A 22,918-nucleotide genomic window follows, 5' to 3' on the forward strand; every position below is an offset into this window, starting at 1 on the left:
TACCATGACGTTATGACGTTATGACGTTATGACGTTATGACGTTATGACGTTTGACGTTATGACGTTATGACGTTATGACATTATGACGGACTATGCTGTGACTTTTCTCTACATAATATACCATGACGTTATGACGTTATGACGTTATGACGTTTGACGTTATGACGTTATGACATTATGACGGACTATGCTGTGACTTTTCTCTACATAATATACCATGACGTTATGACGTTATGACGTTATGACGTTTGACGTTATGACGTTATGACATTATGACGGACTATGCTGTGACTTTTCTCTACATAATATACCATGACGTTATGACGTTATGACGTTATGACGTTATGACGTTATGACGTTATGACGTTTGACGTTATGACGTTATGACGTTATGACGTTTGACGTTATGACGTTATGACGTTATGACGTTTGACGTTATGACGTTATGACATTATGACGGACTATGCTGTGACTTTTCTCTACATAATATACCATGACGTTATGATGTTTGACGTTATGACGTTATGACGTTATGACGTTATGACGTTATGACGTTTGACGTTATGACGTTATGACATTATGACGGACTATGCTGTGACTTTTCTCTACATAATATACCATGACGTTATGATGTTTGACGTTATGACGTTATGACGGACTATACTGTGACTTTTCATGTCTTTTTTTCGAAAATCTATGCAATGACTTTTATTTAACATACAGTACTATGATTATTTCTGATTTCTTTCAACATGCTATACAATGACTATTTGTACATATTATATTATGACTTATTTTAAAGACTTTTTTCAACATACTATAATATCATTTTCTCATGACTTTTTTTGACTTACTATTTTTACTATTTATTTACTACATATTATTTTTTTTTGGCATAATATGATATTTTTTATAATTCTTTTTTACGTACTGTGACTTCTTGGGACATTAGATTTTTGAATGAGGGCCGGGTGTGAGTGTGACGTGGAGAGAAGCAGGTGAGTCTGGTCCCGACGCAAAACAAGTCAAGGATCGATTAGCGGCTAAAGCGCACAAGGAATCACTTCACCAGGAACAATAATAATACCTGTATCATACTGATAGTGGTAATAATCCGGTTTTTTGATCTGTGATCAAATGCAACACAAACACAGAAAGGAGGGAGGAGGGAGGGAGGGAGAGACGCAGGAGTAATGAAGGGGACAAACAGAGAGGCTGAGACCCCACATTCACTTTTCTGTTGCATTTCTCAAATATAATGTGAATTTTTTGACATACTATAACTACACTATGACTTTATTATGACTTTTTTGACATACTATGCTATGCAGTTTTTATGAACTTTTTGACAAATACTTAACTGACTTTTTCATGAATTTTTAGACTTATTTATAGTTTTTTGTGACACTATACTAAAACGTTTTAATGATTCTTTTCAACATACTATACGATCACTTTTTCAAGACTTTTTGTTTTATGACTGTAAGACACTATGACGTTTTTATGACTTGTTTTTTTACTTATTATACAATGACTTTTTATATATTATATATGTTATACTATAACTTTTTTCAACATACTAAAGTCTGACTTTTTTCACCTTACTGCTGTGCCCCTCTCACCGTCTTGCAGGCTGTCCTGCCCAACCTAAGCAGGCACATGGTTAACAGCAGAGGGTTGTCAGCTTGAGTTAGTTCTCCTGGGCTTTTCGGGCCATAAAAGCTGGTCCACATGCTCACTGTCTCTCTCCCCTCCTACAGCTGACATCCACCCTGCATTACCTTGTCAGGGTTTTGCACCTTCAACACCTCCACAGCACACATGCACTGCTTCAATCACTGACTCCTCTGATCTATTGTTTGTTTTATGTTAATAGTTTAATAAATGATGTTTGGTTTTCAGTATTACCTTGCGTTGACACCATCCATTTCACATTTCACGTACATTGTACAACAGGGTTACAATGAAATGCAGATTGTTGTCCCATTCATAAGAAAAACACAAGCTCTATTATATGTGAGGGTGAGTTAAGGAGTCTCACAGCCAGAGGAGAGAAGCTGACTGAAGGTCAGCTGATGCTGCTGCATCTCTTTCCATCATATATTCTGTTCTTCAGAAACACAGTCACGTGTGTTTTATTTTGGATCCTAAATGAGGAAGATTTGGGAATATATGATTATTTGAAATTATATTTGTCTTAAATGAAGACATTTTGATCACAGAAGATTTTGTAATAACTCACTCAAAGCAGGATATTTCAGAAAGACCAAATGAGTAAAGATGTGCGCTCCCTTAATATCCTTGTGGCCGATAATCATGCTATTGTGCGTTCATAATTCTGACACAAATATAATGTCACAGGGTGTTTCTATTGGTGTCTTATGAAGGTCTTAGTGGTGTTGTACTGGGCTGCATCATGTCGAGGTGAAATAGAAAGGCTCCTACAGCATAGGAAACATGCCATCTACGGATTCTTAACACAATACTGCTGTGGTATGAAGTCGATTACACATTAGTCAGTATCACGTTTCAGAAGTTATCAGAAGTGAAGTTTATTTACATATTTCACAATGTAAAACGGTATTTAGTGTTGAAAGCACATGAAGAAGGAGAAGTTAAGGAGGAGAGGAGGGAAGGTTAAGATGCTTTTACAGTTACAGTACCTGTTGCATAGTTTCACATGATTAAACAGAATACCTTCTCTAATATTGTACTATGCATTTCCAACATCCAACAGCCCGAGACCAAAAGACACTGCTGCACGGGGTCCTGGTCTCATTCGAAAACCTGCTGCTGGGTTTCCTACGGGAGATCAGGAACCAGATCGGGGTCTGAATGGTCTCTACAGAGGCCACACATGGTCTCTCACGGGGAAAAGTCACCACAGCTGTCTGGAGAGCAAGAGGGATCACTTCTGAGCTGAATATTTCAAACTGAAAACCAGTACAGAACAGGCAGTCTGTCCATCTTCATCGAAAAAGAGACGAACGGAACAAAATAACAAAAACAAAAACATGTGACCTCATAGACATAACTACAGGCCAGATTACTGTGCCCTGAAATTAGCTTTTGACGATATTTAAGTCTTGGGTTTCCATTAATAAAATAAAATAAATAAATAAAAACAGATATAATATATATATATATATATATATATATATATTATATATATATATATCATATATATATTATATTATATATATATATATATATATATATATATATATATATATACATATATATTATATATATATTATATATTATATATATATATATATATATATAATATATATATATATCATATATATATATATAGAGGGAGAGAGAGACAGAGAGAGAGACAGAGAGCGACAGAGAGAGAGACAGAGAGAGGGAGACAGAGAGAGAGAGACAGAGACAGAGAGAGAGACAGAGAGAGAGACAGAGACAGAGAGACAGAGAGAGAGACAGAGACAGAGAGACAGAGAGAGAGACAGAGACAGAGAGAGAGACAGAGAGAGAGACAGAGAGAGAGACAGAGACAGAGAGACAGAGAGAGAGACAGAGACAGAGAGAGAGACAGAGACAGAGAGAGAGACAGAGACAGAGATCATATTCATCCATAAATAGGATCAACACTTGATTTAATCACATGTTCTATTTTCGTTTGTTTTATTGTATTTAAATAAATTGAGCCATCATGTGTATTTCCCTTTAAAAAAATCAAAAGTGTTTGTCAACAGCCTGTTGTTCAGAAGCTCTTAAACCTGTTATTTATTATGTCAATACAATAACTCAAAGTGCTCATGAACTCCTCAATGTTAGAACCAAACACACAGATTGATGAGTACGTACCAGTGATGTAAGAGAACCGCTGACACATTCCACAGTTTCTCTGTTTGCGTATTAACAATATTACTACGAATGAAGCGTGATGGAGACCGGGGGGGGGGGGGGGGGGGGGGGGGGGGTTTGACAGCGAGCTCTTGTGATTGAAGCGGTTCAGAAGAAAACGATGACGATGTTTCTGCAGGAGGCTCTTTGTGTTTTCAGAGTGATGGGACACAGCTATGCTGCCTCTTGAAACTACCACATCCTCCTCATCATCATCATCATCATCATCATCATCATCATCATCATCATCATCATCTAGGTTTTTATTGCACCACAAAAGTGCAGTCATGGCGTTCTTCTACAAGAACACCACATCTCTGTCCACTCTGGAGCTCAGATGACACCTTTGTACAAACACTAAGCTGAGGAACCAGAAGTAAACTCGAGTCATGGTGACGTTCTGTGCTTCTTTTATGTGACAGTTAGGATACAGTCAGTTTGATACTTCACAGAGACAGATCCATAAAACTCCTAATGTGTTGCAGGAAGAATGTTGCAGATATTAGGACTTTAAAGCTGGCGTGGCCGTTAAGGAAAGAGGAAAGCTCTGTTCATCGGGGCAAAGACGGCTCCGTGAGCACATGATGTAGAGTCAGGAAATACTTTGTTCAATATTTCAGGGAAATATGCGGATTTACTTTGTTGTTGGATGAGAATATCGACACCGGTCTCATCACTGTCGACGTATGTAGCTACAGCCAGCAGGCAGTTAGCCTAGCTTAGCATAAAGACTGGGAACAGGGGGAAACGGCTAGCTTGGCTCTGTCTAAAGGTTCCGCTGATCATTAATTAAGATGTTCCATCTCAGTTGTGTAATCTGTGCAAATACAGAAGTGTAAAAACAACACACTGGTTTTCAAAGGTACACTGTCCCAAATATCATGTCGGAGTCCTTGAAAGCTTCAGCGACAAACATCCCAGAATAGTAGAAGCTGTGTAGAAACAAACCTGCTCATATAAAGGCCTGTGAATAAACGGACACCTATGACAACATATGAAACAAACGGCGGGGCTTCGCTGAGAGCTTCATAAAGGAAGGGAAATGAAAACTGATGAAAATAGAAACGGTGCTGCCCTCGTCAGCGCGGATCTATTCTCAGCCAGAGTGAAAAGAAGCGGCTCAGAAGAGGAACACGTGGTGTTGATCCGCTCCCATTCAGCACCCTGGACAGCGCCGCACCGACACGCAGCACACAGCATTCAAAACCATGAACAAGAAATAGTGTGGGATTAAGTTTCCTTACTTCATGGCTATTTATAGATATCTAGAACTAGAAAAGTGCTCTCAGTGGACTTCAGACCACTGCTGCAGTGTGTGATTGAATGAATACAACCCACGCGTTTGTAACCCCCCGTCTAGACTGTAAGGCGCAGTCAAACACACTTCGTTCAAACTCAAACCAGTCAGCAGGCAATTGACTCAAAGTCGTCATATAAGACGCGTCGTACAATCTCGCCACAAACAGAATAAAGCTCAGTGAGCAGCACAACAGCATCGTGTGTGTGTGTGTGTGTGTGTGTGTGTGTGTGTGTGTACTGCTAGCTACGTTAGCGGCTAGCCAAACACACCGTACTAAAACAACAAACGTGAGCCAACTAACAAGCGGTGATGAACCCAACCAGTGGGGCAGTGAAGCATCATAGAACACAGTACACAGCATGCTTATACCAGCAGGTCCGTGACACACTGTTTGAGGGGAGAGCCGTAATATTGGATATTGTATGATAGCATTAAAAATGTAAACTCTATTCGTCACGCCCCAGTGGTTAAGTGTGACTGTAGACACAGCTCCATGTGTCTCACCTCTAGATACCTCTACACTGATGTCTCAAACTGTAACAGTGGATGCTTTAGTACAAAAACATGAGACATTTTTCATCTTAAATGTACTTCCGATGTTTGTAGCAGCAGGAGAACAACCGAAAGTTAAATCCGGTCCAGGTCATGTGACCGGCCGAACAGAAAGGCATGCCGTCTCGACTCTTGATGTCCCTTCTATTTGTTTCCATTGAGCGTGCATGGAGAGATGCAACGGCCGTGCTTCAGAGCAATGAGCCGAGTGGATGGAGGAGCATGGACCACTGCTGCAGCTCCTACACAGCACATCCACTTCACATCCACAACCACATCAGCTACAGCCAGACAGCAGAAGAAGAAGGAGCACATGCATCCACTCCTCTCACTCCGCACGAGTCAAACATCTGGACATACGGCCCTTTACATATTTACTGACTCATTCCAATGGGAGCTGAATGCTTCTCCATAACGTGTGATGTCACATCCTGTTTGTCCGTCCATGCAGAAGGACCAACATGGAACATATGCTGCAGTAAGGTGGTGTCTTTTGACTCTTTGACTTGAACAAGTTTGGTGACGTAGCAACCTTGTTAGCAGGACTGGTTAGCGACCTGCTGCAGCTGGTGAGCTAACCACTAGAGCCCTCGTCAGTCACCATAGCTCCTGTTCACGAATGTAAACCACTTCACTCAATAAGAAGTGGGAGATAAAGCTCTCCCAGTTCATTCTAAAGATGTACTACTACCATCCACTCCCGCCTCTTAAATGTGAAGCTGTCGAAGCAAACCTAAATGATGCAACTGAGCTAATGAGCCACATTTTGGGATGAAGCTACTGTACGTCAGCGCCGTCGATCCGGTTCGCTCTCGGTCAGCGGCGCAAATTTGTGAGTCTAAAGTTGAACTCGACGCTGAAACTTTGCCTCCCCGCGTAAGTGAAGCGACTTTTAGTGGGCGGTTCCGTTGGAGTGAACCACGAACTCAACATCGGAAGCATAATCTCATTAGTGACAGCTGGGGGGGGGATCTTCCACCAACATGTGAACCAGGGGCACAATCTGTCCTCGTCTGATTCCTTCATCAGGAGAATGAGCCGGTGACTGCCGGAGCAGCTCATTACGTCGTTACAGAACAGGGCTACACATTCTGTAATAAAAAATGCATCAAGAACTCATCATTTAGTAAAGGGCACCATCTTGCAGTAAAATGCTGGATGGAAAATAAGCTGGTGTCATCCTTTGAAAAGGGACGGTTTGCACAGAGATGTCTCACACTTTTCAGCTGTTCAGTTGAGAATATTCCTAAACAGTTATTGCAACGCTTTCCGTGAAGACAAACCGTATCCAGCATTCTAACACATGATGACTTTCTGTTCAGATTCAGCTGCCGTTGCATCGGGAGGGTGGAGGAGAACAGCTGACAGTGGGGTGAATCCAGAACCTGAACGGGTTTGAGTTCATCGAGGCCGGCACGATCGCTGTACAGATGGATCCACGAAAATCAGGAGCAGATGAAGCAAGAGTGTGTGAGTGTGTGTGTGTGTGTGTGTGTGTGTGTGTGTGTGTCTAGATTCTGGTTACTGGGCCTCTCTTGGTCTTTTTCCACAGGACAAGACATTGCGTGGGTTCTTACATCCACAAAAAGTTGAGTTGAAAACAATCAGCAGACTTCTTCTTCATCTCCTTCTGAACTTCCTCTCACTGCCTCCTTCCTTCCCTTTTTTTCCCCACTTGTCAAGTTCCATCTCCTCAGTACCTTGCAGAAGTTACTTCTTGTCGCTGTTTTGAAATATTTGTTCGTAGGACGGAGGCGGGTGGTTGCAGTAGGACGGAGGCGGAGGGTAGGAGCCCATCATCATATGGGCGGAGCCAGGCTGTGGTGGGTACGCCGGGTGCGCAAGGGTGACCCCCGGGTCGCCACCCGTCATCCCGTTGACCCCGAAGCCCTGCATGCTCCCCGGCTGCTGGGAAACTGGAAAGAAAAGGAGAAACGGGTTTGAGTTTTATTCCAGACTCGCACAGTACTGGTCTGAACGGATGCTCCTGGTACCAGGAGGTGCAACTTAAACTCTTGTTTAAATTCTACAAAAACATCACAGAACGTTATACTTCAGACTTCTCTCTGCGTGTTTTGGGTGTGCCATGTGATCATGGTATGGAGCAACATGAATAAATTACATGACAATTATTGCATTTCTCCGCTCAGAAAAATGGAGCAAATCTGATTAAATCTGAGGCATTAACTAGCTAGCAGTTACCAGCAACCAAATAGATTAAACGGTGTTTCAGGTCGTGGAGCGGAAAACAAATATAGGGTTTCCGTCCTCTACCGTTACGCAAAGGTTGGTGAAGCTACAGTAATTCTCCGGTCGGTGTCATTAAAGTCAATGATTGACATCGTTAAAGAGCTCCGGTCACGTTCTCCTCGTCACTCCACACAGATGGGATGTTTCCGTCTCTTCAGGAGAAGCCGGAGTGATGTTTCAGTTACATGCTCTACGTACGTCATGATTCATCCACTGAGTCTGTTTCTATTGCAATCAATCCACAGGGAACCAACTTTTCCACCTCCGCCAATATTTCAACGTTGTTTTAACAACTTCCAGTGTTTAGAACTCAGGTTCTCTATTTGCACAAATGCTTTTCATCCACGCGCTGAGTGAGGCGTTAGTGGCTGGTGGAGACAGCTCCGTTACGTCAGACGCATGTGGGACTGACGAGTAAAAAGATGTCTGAGACTAGGTCTGTATCTGAATCAGGACTTTCTGAATGAGCAGTTACATGTTGTGGTTTGTGTACTGTGGTTTCTGCAATTCTTAGAATTGTATTTAAAGGTGCTGAATGCAAATTCCAGAGCACGTCTATTGCACCACAACAGCTGTAATCGGCCACATGAGCTCAGTGCAGAGCGGCGGCCATGAGTGGGGAGCGCTCACATGCCCCTCCCCTTTCACTAGTCTGAATCCTGCCGTACCTGGCGAGGTGGCAGGGTGTCTGGTGAAGGAGACGTTGAAGGCTGGCTCGTCTCTCAGCGGGGACGGATACATCCTTCTGCGGACGAAGAAGCCGGCACCGCAGCAGAACAGCACTCCCATCATCAGCAGCACCCTGAGCGGGAGAAACAGACCAACCCAACACCATCAACACACCAGGGCTCGTCCGGCAGGAGCAGGAAGAGGAGATCAGGCTTTGGCCTGGGTCTGAATTTAACGTCATTGTCAATGATTAAATGTTGTTTAAAAGTATCATCTGCAACACAGCATGCAGACACAGAGGTACACTCATGTCAGTCAAAACAAAGTACTACGTAGAAGCAACAGAGGACACCGTCTCTCTGTCACTCACCAGAAGTACCATAGTCTCTGGATGGACAGGGCTCTCACACAGCAGCGAGTCCCACAGCAGTCCTCATAGGAGCGGCATCTACAACAAGAGAGAGGCCACAGGTCACACACACCCTCGACAACAAGGGATGGGCTTTATGAAGCTCTGTTCTAGTACACCAAACACGAGAAGCTACATTCACAGATGTTCATACACTGATGGCAGAAGCTACCATGCAAGGTGCCAATCAGATCATCAGGAGCAGTTCAGTGTCTCGCTCAAGGACACTACGGCACTCTCTTTGCAGGAGCAGAGGGACCGAACCCGGATGTAAATAAGGAGAAGTGGATACGCCGTCGGAGGCAGCGCCTCGTTCTTTCAGAGGATACAAACCAGATGTACATGACCTGGATCTTCAAGTGATCTTTTGCATCCATGGGGCCCAGACAGCAAGCACACTAGCGTGACCTTTAACCCCGCCTCCCAGCCTTTGAGCCTTCCAATGAACGGAGGGAGGAAAGTAACTCTGGATTTGTACTATTAATGGATTTTACAAGTTGTAGGACCTAATGATTTAAATAAGGGCTATTCAAGTGTTCGTACTGGGAAGTTGATTCACCCAGAAGATACAAGTCCATTGTTCGGGACTCTTCCTGAGGGACCCTTCCAATCACTACATCACCGCTACACCTCCATATCCTAACCATATGGTTATTATCGTGGACCACGATCAAAAGACACGTTGTGTCCAGTTGTGGTGAAGTATTTATTGAAGGATTTATCATGTAAGACCTACACAAGGGTGATATTTTTTATTTTATTCAGTTATCCTAAATGATGCACAGGGGAGCTTATGATTTATGACTATTTCAAGTAGTTTGTATTTCATTCAAAATAAATCTGTGAAGCAATAAAAATACATTTTAATCTACTTGTTAGGAATGAAGATAAAGAAGGTGCAGATAGGCGGAGGATTGTGACGGTGAGCTGAGTCTAAACTTTACACTGGACAGAAGATGAAAAACGTCGTCCCCTTTGGCAATAAAATGTTGCAATAACACTTATTTTTTTCATGCTGCTTTTAGGCAATTAAGAACACATTACACATTGTCAATGTGTCCTTTTCATCTGTCTTTACTCTTGCAGTGCTTGCTGTTATTCTCACGTTCTCTTACTTTGCTTATTGTATTCACCAAACTTCAAAAGCACATTCCTTGTAAGTGAAAACCTACTTGGCAATAAAGCGGATTCTGATGTTGCCATTCATCACAGTTTCTGCTTCGTAAACAAACTTTAAACGGTTTCATTGTAAACGGCAAGCGGGCAGCCTGGGAGCCAAATATTCAGAACAGAGGCCAACTGTGATTGATCAGCGTATGGAGAGCAGCAGGAGACCTGCACTAACACAGTGTGTGTGTGTGTGTGTGTGTGTGTGTGTGTGTGTGTGATAGATGACTGTGGATAGCCAGCATGACAGTGCATACCTCAGACTCCCAGTCCTGTCTACATGTCAACACTAGATCAGGGAGGAGCAGCCGCTGTCCCTGGAGGCCCCAGAGTATCTGCAGTATTATTAAAACAAGGGTTCAAACCTGAGAGTCTCCAAGCTTGAGATGCTGTGATTACATCTGTGAATAACTGAGCTGTTGAGAGGTATCATCACGTTATACTGACTTCAACCACCTGGCTTAAATATGCTCATTCACGTCTACAGTCTTGTTCAATTGAATATGAAAACAATTGTCCCTGGAAACACCAAGCTGTCAAAACAATAACCGCAATGCTGCAATGTGATTTCAATAGACACAGACGCTGTGCACCAAGCTCTTATTCTCCCTTTGTCACAGATATATATACAAGAGAACCCCCCCCCCCAAAAAAAAAAACAACCCACAGTGGAGGAGAAACACAGTAAGAAGGAGGAGTTGGTCTTCATCACTACGGTAATCTCTCCTCCCGGGTGCTCTCCCTTCCTCCATGGCCAGTAGCAGGAGAGCAGGCTAGATGGATGAAAGTTGGAAGTGTGGGAGAAGCCGGTCGTCTGTCTGAATCAGTGAAATGAACTTCTTAAAACCACTCCGCCAGAGCTTAAAGCTCCAGTAAGCAGTAATAAGTTTGGAAATCCCATTGACGCATACTTAGAATTTTGATACAAGGGCCACACGTGCTGATGAACCCATGAGCTCCACAGCTCAGTGCAGATTCTCAGCTTCTATTCGGTATTCCAGCTAACGCGGAAGACCAGTCTTGATCCAAATGTAAGGCTTCTATCACCGCTTCTGTTAGGTTTGAGGAAGGTCACAGTCTCCTCGATGCTGTTTTCCGCCTCATGCCGTCATTTATTAAGTCTGTTTTCATTGTTCATTTATCCTTAGTCCATACATGAATACATGTGGTGAGCTGCTTTTGATGTGTAAAGGTGCTGCAAAATATAAATCATCATTGCCACGTTCTACTTGTGCTTCAAAATGAATGAATGAATGTGAAAGCAGTGGTGAAGAAGTGGGCGTGGTCGTCGTGATGTCACCCGTTGGTTTGTGGACTGCTGTTATGAGGCCTCGAGTTCAGCAACTTCACCGTCGCCATCTTGGATTACGGTCGTCACCTTGTTGTTTTTTTGCATCCAATGAACTAAAGTGACCATATTTGGACTGTGGAGGAGTGACGTAGAGACGCTGCATACGTCTTTACTGTCAATCACAGTAAGCCCCGCCCCTAAATCATCCCCTGCTTTATGGTCTGTTTGACTCTAAATGGAGCATAATGTACTAAATGAACATCATGCTGTATTGAAGAAGACTGTAAACTAGAGATTGAGACCATAAACTCATGTTTACAATGTTTACTGAGGGAATAAATCAAGAGAGAAGTAGAGTCATTTTAGACTAGACTTCTATACAACCAGAGGAGTCGCCCCCTGGTGGACACTAGAGAGAATGCAGCTGTAAGACATGAAGCTCTGGCTTCACTCAGCAGAACCAGAGGTTGCCATCTGGGTGGGCCTTTACTGTGAAACCGGAAGTGTTGACATTCTCTAGATTTAGAACATTACTAAAAGTCAAGACTCTTGGCCGTTCATCCTCAACCACGCGCAGCCAAGAAGTGCTAATTGTCAAATCTCTTTTGCCATAATGATGGACATTCAAGGTCTTATGTAGGAGTGGAACGTTGTGGTACTCACATGAAGTAGATGGGGTATCTGCCTTCAAAATACCAGCAGTACTTTTTGGCTTCCACACACTGTAAAAGACAGACGGATTCAATTAGTTTAGGAAAACATTCTTTGTCTAACTTGATAAAAGAAAATCCACAATGGCATGCAGAGCAGTACACTCAGCGAGGATCCCCCCTGCATCCTTTGTGTGTGTGTGTGTGTGTGTGTGTGTGTGTGTGTGTGTGTGTGTGTGTGTGTGTGTGTGTGTGTGTGTGTGTGTATTGCACAGAGAGCCGACGCCGGCCGGCCGCAGAGCGCCCTTTCATTAACCGTCTCTGAAACGATCCCTCTGAAAGCGCAGCCCGCTTCGTAGCGGCGCGCGGAGGATTTTCACCGTTATCGTGTCTGCGCCGCGCAGAGAAGCAGGACGGAATGAGCCGAGGGTGTTTGAGAGAAGAAGGAGGGAAGGAGAGAGGGAAGGTGAGATAGAGGAGAGAAAAGGAGCCGGTCGGAGGTGGAGAGGAGAGCGTGCTCGGTGGAGTGAATCCTGCTGCAGAGACGTTCCCTCACGTCACACCGTCCTGCACTAAACTCTAATAACTCCTGGTGGTGATTAAACAAAAAGTAACAGTTAAGTGGGAGCAGCTTTTTGAGAGCACATACATTTGATATTTCATCTGCAGGTAAAACAACCGCTCACTTAATTAAAGCAACAGTCATGTGATCATGTCAATGTGATGGGGACTGGATTTACCTACTGTAGCTCTGTGATCAGGACATCCTCAGTCACATCCGATTCTACACACAGACTGGGTTAAGGTAACGGGTGACGGATGTCCTGCAGCACAAAAAGGTCTTCTGCACTTTTGCGCTGCTACCTTTACTTTACAAGGAGGCTGGATTCACAGGATCACGACAAAATCCATCCTGTCAAACTTCAAGTAACGCGTTTTGTGTCCAGACCAAACCCTAACCCCTAACCCATGAGGGGGCTTAGGTGTGTGTGTGTGTGTGTGTGTGTGTGTGTGTGTGTGTGTGTGTGTGTGTGTGTGTGAGAGAGACGACATAGAGAGGCGACTGTTAGCGTAGATGCTAATAGCATCAGTTCTATCAGGACCGGAGAGTACTTCTTCAGTAAAAGAAGAGCAAAGTACTTCTCTAGATGGAAAAGATGTATTCCTGCCTCCTGTCTCCTCCCTCCTGCCTCCTCCCTCTACTGGCTTCGGCAAGAGTTTGATTGACAGATGGTTCATCCGATCGCCTGCCAAGCATTGAAAGTAAGTGATCGCCCTTTTCAAACCATCCGGAGGGTTTTTTACATCCTTTTTGAGGTTGAGTATGTGTTGTTCATTTTTTAGCACCAGGATCCAGAATATTTAAACTATTTCTTAACTGAATTTACAGAACAATTACTGTATTGTGATATACACTGTTACCATGATATACAATGACATATAACATGATAGGAGATGTTTGCTCAGACTAATCGCCGGGCCTGAATTCATTTAAATGGGAAAGATTGCAATAATGTTTGGAATGGATATTCATGGGGCCTTGGGGAAAATTCCAAATACCTTTAGTGAACCCCTGTTTTTCCTCCTGAGCTGCAGGATATGACTTCACATATGCAGTGAAATATCTCTTTCATTATCCAGCTCCTGAGACAGTGTAATTGTTAAATATGTCCCTAAGCTGTCCAAAGCTCATATGCAGAGAAGAATGACTTGATGATTTGATGCACAAGCTGCATCCTTGACAGCTGCAGAAGAACCGCAGTTCAGAGTCAATCTCCATAGAATAGAATATCCCCCATGTTCAAATATCCAACTTCACAGCAGAAATAAACATGTTGACAGTGTGGTTCGGTGGTTTCTTGGAAATAAATCTTCCAGAATGAAAAAATGAAATAAAATACAAAATAGAGAATTCCCTTGAGAGATCTTAGTCGACCAAAACGGCCAATTAGTCGACTAATAGACTAAGAGGGGGCAGCCCTCATTCGCCATGACCGGTACTTTATAATTACAACAGGTTTAGGACTCCTCTGGAAGCTTTTACCATTTTAACTTTCATCTTTTCACTTCTCTTCTCTTCTAGTGGTTTGATAGAAACGGGCCCAAACACATCTTTGACTCTGCTGCAGGGCGACATGCCGGGTCGAGCCGTTTGGTGGCTCCCAACATGGCAACACAATAGGTTATTAGTGGGCCTGCTGGTGGAGGACGGGACCATGCTGTGACACTAGAGCTGGGAGGAAATGTCAGGAACACACACGGCGAGAGAAAGATGGCAGTGGGATGTTTTTAACAGAGCATCCCGTCCCCTCCCACTGACACCATGCACATCCACTCCATTGGTCCAGACTGTGTTCTGCTATCACCGTGGTCGCTGGTGGTGTGTCATCAACTGATTGATGGCCATGTCTAACATTGAGGACAGTATGTACATATACATACATATATATATTTAAGAGACACCTTGGTGCGGTAGACGGTGTCCATGAGACGTTTGGTCACATCACAGAATGTCATTCATATTCATCTTCTTGGGACCAGGAGTGTAACGTAATGCTTTACATCAGCACAAGTGCTTAAGGCTTCATGCGAGCGCCATCCATCTATCCGGCTTCCTCTCTGCATCAATACGTACAATATCTGTGCTGCAACTGAAGGGGTCAGCATTTAGCCTCTACCACTGGGTCCATACAATCCAAAGTCAAGTCGTCGGATGTAAAAAATAAAACCCTAACCCTCAGGGCAGCTCTTCTCTGTCCTCTAATGTTGGACTGAGGATAATTGATCATGTTGTAAATGTTTTAAACCAAATGTCTGGCTCCTCGGTGCTACTGAGGAGGATCCTGTGAACAGTCCAGGCTCTGATATCAACTCCCCTGATCCTCCCCCTCAATCCCCCCACAATCTAATAGCTTCTCATCTCACAATATTCTGGCCAACATCAGCCTTTATGTGACTCACTTAACGACGTCATCTCTGGCTGGATGGATGGACGGACGGATGAGCGTAGGCGAGGATGAACGAGGACCACGTCATCGGCAAACCACAGTACAGTACAGTACAGGCAGAAAGACCAAACCACCAAGGCTCATGTATAATATATCAAAATGACTGTAGAAATACACGTAAAGCTTTACTTTTACAATTATTGACTTTGCTGCAATCTATCAACGTTAGCTTGGACCTAATTGTGATCCGGTTCCCGGCGCTGTGCCAGCAGTGGTCACCGTCCAGCTCTGTTTATTGTCCTTCTCTAATTAGAGCTCTGTGTAAGTGCTGACCGCGGAGGAAAATGTCCCTCCGTGCTCCAGCGGGACAAGAATGACCGTTACGCAACCGGAGAATGTGTTTTCCTGCTATAAAAGCAGCTCAGATGGATTTTGGCTAAAGGGCATTTGGGGTGGGGTGGGGGGGACGACAATGCACATGAAAGCTTTAGAAGTAGGAGTGTGTGTGTGTGTGTGTGTGTGTGTGTGTGTGTGTGTGTGTGTGTGTGTGTGTGTGTGTGTGTGTGTGTGTAGCGATCAAGGCTGAGTTTTGCCTTTGAGGTTGCCGGATGCTGTCGGTGTAGATGGTGAAAGGAGCCGGGTCAATAGAGAGGCTCCCTGTGAAAGGTCAGACATTACTGAACACCGCTCCGCTCCTTCACACTCATCAGAGTAGCGGCCGTCACTTGCCGATTCTTTCTAACCTGCAGTGTGCTACAGCACTCATCTTTTCTTCCTCATCGTCTTGCATGTCAAGGGCAGTTCAGTCTCTCATCGTGGTCTAAACTGTGCCGCCCGCTGCCAGGAACGAGCCGCACATCTTAGTGATTCTGCAAAAACAAGCACTTTGCAGACTTGGAATGATCAGGGAATATCTCGGCATCAAAATGGTCAACAGAGAATTGGACCGTATGGACACAACTGCATCAATATCAGCCTTAAAAAAAACACCTAATGGTCATATTTGCCTTCATTTCCTCAGAAATCTATTTTGCTGGATCCTAATTCATTCCGCTTCATCTCTTCCACTCTATGTTTCACTCCTTTCTTCCTCTCCTCCCAGTCGCCATCCTTCCTGTCTTATTGATCTCAGCTGACCGCACAGATACCATTAGCGAGCAGCAACAGACCAACAAGCATCATTTGAGTCGGTGTGTGTTTTGGCCTGAAGAGGAAACGGGAAGCCTGAAGGAAACCTGTTAAGTCTGATGGTCTGCCTGAGATCAGGTGCAGTTAAATTCTGCATTTTATAATTCTACTCCTACCTACGTACATGCGGAGGAAGCAAGCTGTCACTGGAGCGAGCAGCGAGCGGCGTGTCCGGTGCACGTTTGAAGTCACGGTTTGCCGCTTTGAGAAAGGCGATGGACACAAAAAGGAGGACTTTCTTTTTCTCATCAATCCTTATTTTGTTCTGCACAACTATTGTCAAGTTCCCAAAGAAACTGTAACCGAACAAAAGCGTAAATGCTCTCCAGTCCAACAGTCCTCTAGCCAGCAGCAGAGCCACGAGTGAGACAACAACGTGTCCACCATGTGTGGACCCATAATCTAGTAAAACTTTGATTTGTAAGAGTTCATTTTAAAGTAAATCTGACGTGTGTGAGAGAAATAGAGCTGTTCAACAGCACTCATGAAAAGATGTACTCTTAAACTTAAAGACGTTTGACCAGGTTCCTGTTTGACACTTCAATAAAGGCTACAACAACAAAAATGTTTGAATTTAAATGTAGTCCAGTTTGAAAAGATGAACAGACAAGTACGTATCTTTTTGTACTGGATGACTTGTTTTTTATCCATCCATCAGTTATACCCGCTCATCCTTTGGACGGTCATGTGACATGAATCTAAAAACATGCCACATTAAAATCAAATCCCAATAAAGGAAACATAAACATGCACACAAGCTTTTCACATTTGGAACTGCAGACGCATCATCCATGCCAAAATGAAACAAACCTTGATCATCCAGCTGCATGATAATGCAATTATATTCCAATTATAGGCACAGAAACAATATCTTTGCAAGCCTGGAAATGGACTGTGTATTAACTGGATGGCTGCACACCACAAGCCCGCTCCAGCAGGGGGAGGGATACGGTGGCCTGGACAGGTCAAATCAAGACCACAGCTTCTCTTTGTTGTGCTGGAAGACATGATTCAAACAGAGGAACACGAGGGAGAAGCAATTACAATATCATTCAGCTGATTCAGATGCCTTCTGCATCAACTGGATGTTTCTTACTTTAGTTAAAAACATCAAGACAACTAGCCTCCTTATTCTTTGTGAGATAATCACGCTCTACGTTTTGGAACTACAATAATCCCAAATGCTTTGGGAGATGTAAAGAGTCAGTAAAATATTTCCATGGGTTCAGTTCAGAGTTCTACTGTGGCAAACAAACAGAAATCTAACAGCAATTGAATTATAACATGGGTCACATAGTCCCTGACTAAGGCAGGTAGCAGTAAACCACCTCAGGTTTATTAGTCATCCTAAAAGCTCCGCCTCGTGACGCAAAGAGAGCTCAACAAGCAATTATGGTCTGTATGACTCTAAATGGAGCATAATGTACTAAATGAACATCATGCTGTATTGAAGAAGACTGTAAACTAGAGATTGAGACCATAAACTCATGTTTACAATGTTTACTGAGGGAATAAATCAAGAGAGAAGTAGAGTCATTTTAGACTAGACTTCTATACAACCAGAGGAGTCGCCCCCTGGTGGTCACTAGAGAGAAGTAGAGTCATTTTAGACTAGACTTCTATACAACCAGAGGAGTCGCCCCCTGGTGGACACTAGAGAGAAGTAGAGTCATTTTAGACTAGACTTCTATACAACCAGAGGAGTCGCCCCCTGGTGGACACTAGAGAGAAGTAGAGTCATTTTAGACGAGACTTAAAAAGAGAATGCATGTTTAAGGCACCTTATTAGAACCGGAGGTTAATTTTGAGTCATTCTTTCCAACATGATATGAAAGCTCATTTCATATCAATTCATTCAGCAAATACACATTAAGCTAGTTATGATTTGATGATCACAAATCACAATCACATATCAACAGCAATTTGGGATGAATCAATCACTCCCACTGACAAACAAGTCAAATCTCCACATCAGACACGTTAGGAAAGCTCAAACCCGCTAAAAGCATTTGAGAAACAACAGGAAATGTAATTATTTACATCAAAATCACAAGAGTTAAAGCTCAGCATTTGAACAAGCTGCAGGTGGTGCAAGGTTTAGTTCAGTGACCACTGACTTCACCAGTCAAAGCTTTATCAGAGTCAGCAAGAGCAATGAATTATTAGACATTTGAAATGAGCTAACTTCAAATGGAGTGAGTCTGCCTTCCCAGACAGGCAACACTAGTGACCTAATACATGTCATTGTGTGTAAAAACGACGCATGAAAACAATGGGATTCAGGAGTGATCGGTGACGACACGCTTCATATAACCGTTACCACAACGTTAGCCAATTACAGCCCCCCAGCAGGTGTGAACGTGAGGAAAAAGCGAGCGGTCAATAGCGAGACGTCACGCTAGGCTAAACCTTTTGTTATTTGCATTGCTACCACAGACGCAGTGGGCCCTTATGCATCAAACTAAAAGGGTATTATTAGCAGCATCTCTTTATTCCCACTGTTCAAGGTTCGTTTTCTAGAGGAGTCGTCTGCTCCGTAGGGTGAGCGCCTAATCCCAGCCGTTGGATGCAGTGTGTTTCCTTCTCTGAACAGCTTTCTGTCAGTCAGAACAACATTCATCCCCTCAGTGCCTGCTGCCCTCTCGACCCGTGGTACAAGCTTTAACTGTGTACACACGCAAAACAGGCCAGGACCGTACTTTATAAAAATGAATGACAATAAAGAAGAAAGCCACACCCTCTCTTCCATGCTGTCTTCTTGATCCCTGATATGTACATTGGGAATAACAGTGTGTAGAGGACAGAGGCGAGGAGGAAGCTGCTAAAAGCCTAAAGTAGATCCCATCCACCAAGAGGTGATGCTGAGAACCAACCAACTGCAGAAGGTAATGCAGGTGAATCTCTCTCTCTCTCTCTCTCTCTCTCTCTCTCTCTCTCTCTCTCTCTCTCTCTCTCTGTGTGTGTGTGGCTTTGATATTCCTTTCACCGCCATGCATCCGGCGCAATAACTAAGCTTCCAAACCGTCATATGAATGCACTTCTGTATCATCATCATCATCAAGTAACTGATTTGTACAAGAATTAAAAGGCTAAAATTGTGCGGTGCAACATAATTTCTATGCTCTATGGCTGTTTTGAGCCGCTAGTCCAGCTGTCAGAGTCTCCACGGGGCCCACACGGTCCACACCTTTAAATCCGCCCACTCCAGCAAGTTGACTGGAAACAGAGTGCAACTGTAGTTGACGATTCTGTCCGATTTCAGGCATAAGAGATTTGTGACGAGTGTGCAGATCTGAGCCAAAACAGACGGTGGAGATGGTCTGCTGAGGGCTGGTCGTAGCAGCGCCACAGCAGCAAGGCCGTCTGTGCAACACCGTCTCACGGCAGTTCGTCAAATAGCCACGAAATGTAATATATCAAACATCACGGTTGGGCTTCAAATAACTACCTACAGATAGCTTCCGGCGACAAAACGAACGCTAGGTTCAGGCAACAAAACCACCGTCACCAAGGGGGTTTCGAACCTCCGTCTCGTACCTGCATCCCTTCCCCTGAGACATTTGAGGCCAAAGTGTTGTCTCCCAGTGTCTACTTCCTGTCTCCGAGGCTCTTCCACCACAACACGAGAAAGAATTGCTTTACGCTTTTGCTGATCAAAGATGTTGAAAAAGAACCAAATGTCAGCCGCCTATCACAGAGAACCATGGCAAGGTTCAAGGGCTCCCGTCCCTACTGGCCTACTGCTCGCATTCAAAATGGATGTGCTCACTAAGTCTGAAATAAAATAATAATGATGTGTATTAATAATACAGGAACAGACATGAATGTCAGCGGCACTGAAGAGCGGGGATCGTGACCACCTCGTGCTACCTTCAGAGCCCTGTCAAAAACTACAAAATTAGAGCTCTTTGTCGTCCCCTCATTCGTGTTAAAAATATCCTAAAATCCCCAATGACGTCCTTCACGTTCACACCACCGAAAATCATTCTCATCTGGAGACGTCAAAGTGCATGTGTTAGGGAAACAGGAGCACATAAATATACGGCACTAAATTGGACTCACAAAAAAGTATTAATGCATCAAGATGTGGAAGAATCACATGATGGAGAAACGAGTCATTAATTTGACATCATTGGTACAGTTGGGTTCCTGCTGTACACCAGTGAGTGTGTTTGTCCTGCAGGCCCAGTAACCCAGTGAGCAGCTTCAGGGGTCTGGGCACAAGGACAAAGGATGACAGGATCCCAGGTAGCCTACTTGGCGTTCCGACAGAGCCCGTCACTCTCGTCTCCACGCGTGTATATCAAGCCGCCAGCATCCTCTTTTGATCTCTATTTGTTCTTTTTCATATCCATTGCTTCACAATAGAGGGAACGGCGTGCTATCAAAATAAAAGTTCAGATTTGACATATATATGTATTAAGTGTTTCTCGATGGGTCACTCGCGTGCCGAAGTTAGCACACACTGTCATTCATTTGATAAAGATCTCAAATTGTCCTCTACGATGAGTGTCATTTTGGCATGAAGCGAAGGACTGTTAAATGACGCTACTTTTGAATTGAATTTGGCCAAAACAATATCAGGCGGAACGTATCGGAGCTACATCAAAGGGAGCCTGCTAGCAACCGATAAGGCTCAAAACGAAACCGACGTATTGTCCCTACGTGTGAATGCACTCAAAGGGCGACGCTATCCCTTCAACCAACGCGCGTGTCTACCGAAGCTATGGAAATGATCGTCGCTCATAAAAATAAAATAAAAAAAACAACAACGGCAGACGTCGCTCACCTCTAGAAACAGCCAGAATGTCAGCGCTAAACCGGCAAGCGGGTTCCTCATATCTCCGCCCCGGTGGGAGAGCGGAAGCCGAGCTCCGCTTGTGCAGAAGAGAAAGACGCGGAGGAGACGCTCCTTTGTCACAGTGTCGGTGTCATCCCGCGCTACCGGGGATGATGCCCAGAAAGTCGATGGAGCCGCCGCGGCACTGAATACTTCAGGTGACAGGAAGGATGAAGGCAACCTGGGTGTCGGTAAAACGGTCCGCAGACGGAGATTAATGGCATGCTGGGACACTGCATTAGCCTGTGATGTTGGCTTATTCCACGCCCCTTCACGAGCCCCCCCCCCCCGCCCAACAAACACGCGCGTGCACGCGTGCTCGCAAACACACACGATTTGACTCTATATAATAATGTTTTATCATTATTGTAGGCCTACTGAAGAACAATTCATATTTCTCAGATATATCGTCTTGTAAAACCCACACAAAAAGAAAAACTACAAAGCATATTCATAAACTATTGCCTTAATGTCTAAAGCAGGGGTATCCTATTCAAATTATTATTATTATTATTAAAAATATTAAAAGTCCAGTAAATATTTCCTCCCAGCGAGGGACCGGACAGATAGCCTACACCCAGTGGTATACAACAATGTGTATTCCCATGACATACTTCTAACATACACACCCATTGAGCTTGTATGGAAAACAGACCATAACATACCATGAATAAAAGGATTTCTGGCACAATGAACCTAAGGCCTACATTTCAAGTAAAACGAAACAGAACAGGATCATCTGTAACAAATAATGATTGCTGCTTTGGTAATGACTTGTTACTCTGCATCGTTTTCTTCACTGTCAAATGTACCCGAGCAAGCAGACGTATTTCTGAAGGACATCGTATTCCAGTTGTGCCACTCCAGTTGTGTGTTTCCGATTCAGCACCATGGACAGCTCCCAAGCTGCCCCACGCAGCTGAAACGGTGGGAGACAGCTGGACAGTTGCTGACAGGAGACACAGCAGTGTTTGGTCAAACAGGACAGGACAGGAGAACTGGTGTTCTACCAAACGGCCCAGAAAACCCGACTGGCGGGGGGGGGGGGGGGGGGGGGGCATTGGCCTTGTGGCCACAGTCGGCATTGCACAGCGCTAGACACATACACACCGTCCCCAAAAGACATTGTCACCATTCATTTTGTGCTTTTCCTATTGTCTCATGTCAACTTGTCTCCAGTGCAAAAGGTCAATTGTATGATTTCTTTCTCATTAATTCATTTTTGTACTCTTTTAGTTGCTTAGTTACTTTTAGTCTCAAATTGTCTCTTTTTTAATCAACCCTTTCTCACTCCCAACTCGTCGAATACGCCACTTGGTCAGTGGCCCCAAGAATCAAACTATGTTCCCCTCTAGCGTCCAGTTTTGGACGTGGCAGGGACGGCATGTCCTTTTTCCACTCGTTCCATGCAGAGTGACTTTACATTACATTACATTACAGTCACTTAGCAGACGCTTTTATCCAAAGCGACCTACAATAAGTGCATCAACATTGGTAATCAAAAGAACTACTAGTCACCAGAAGTCATGAGTACATTTCCTTTAAACAAGCATCTAAGAGCCTGAAGCAGAGCATAACTCAGAGCCAAAGTACAGAAACAAGAGAAACAGTTAGTGCTATAAGTAATACGAATACAATAAGTGCAACAAGCTAGTATGAAACAATAAGTGCTGAGTGGAAGGCTCAGGGTAGCACTTCCTGAAGAGGTGGGTCTTCAGTCTGATGAAAGATGGGCAGCGACTCCGCTGTCCTGACGTCAGTGGGAAGTTCATTCCACCAT

At 44.0% G+C, this 22,918-nt stretch overlaps 1 protein-coding gene across 1 annotated transcript; it reads right to left on the reverse strand.

The window, feature by feature from the left end:
* Window positions 1-3,939: 3,939 nt before the first annotated feature.
* On the reverse strand, window positions 3,940-21,330 carry vopp1b (VOPP1 WW domain binding protein b). The gene is made up of 5 exons (XM_068709591.1): window positions 21,088-21,330; window positions 12,176-12,234; window positions 9,016-9,093; window positions 8,645-8,778; window positions 3,940-7,642 (listed from the first exon to the last, which is right to left on the reverse strand). Exons 1-5 carry the CDS (start codon window positions 21,136-21,138, stop codon window positions 7,437-7,439), a joined length of 528 nt encoding a protein of 175 aa, XP_068565692.1. The 5' UTR covers window positions 21,139-21,330; the 3' UTR covers window positions 3,940-7,436.
* Window positions 21,331-22,918: the final 1,588 nt, after the last annotated feature.

The sequence above is a fragment of the Cebidichthys violaceus genome, unplaced genomic scaffold, assembly GCF_023349555.1.
Source record: "Cebidichthys violaceus isolate CVI_PGR_0920_01 unplaced genomic scaffold, fCebVio1.0.p SCAF_15, whole genome shotgun sequence".
NCBI lineage: Eukaryota > Metazoa > Chordata > Actinopteri > Perciformes > Stichaeidae > Cebidichthys > Cebidichthys violaceus.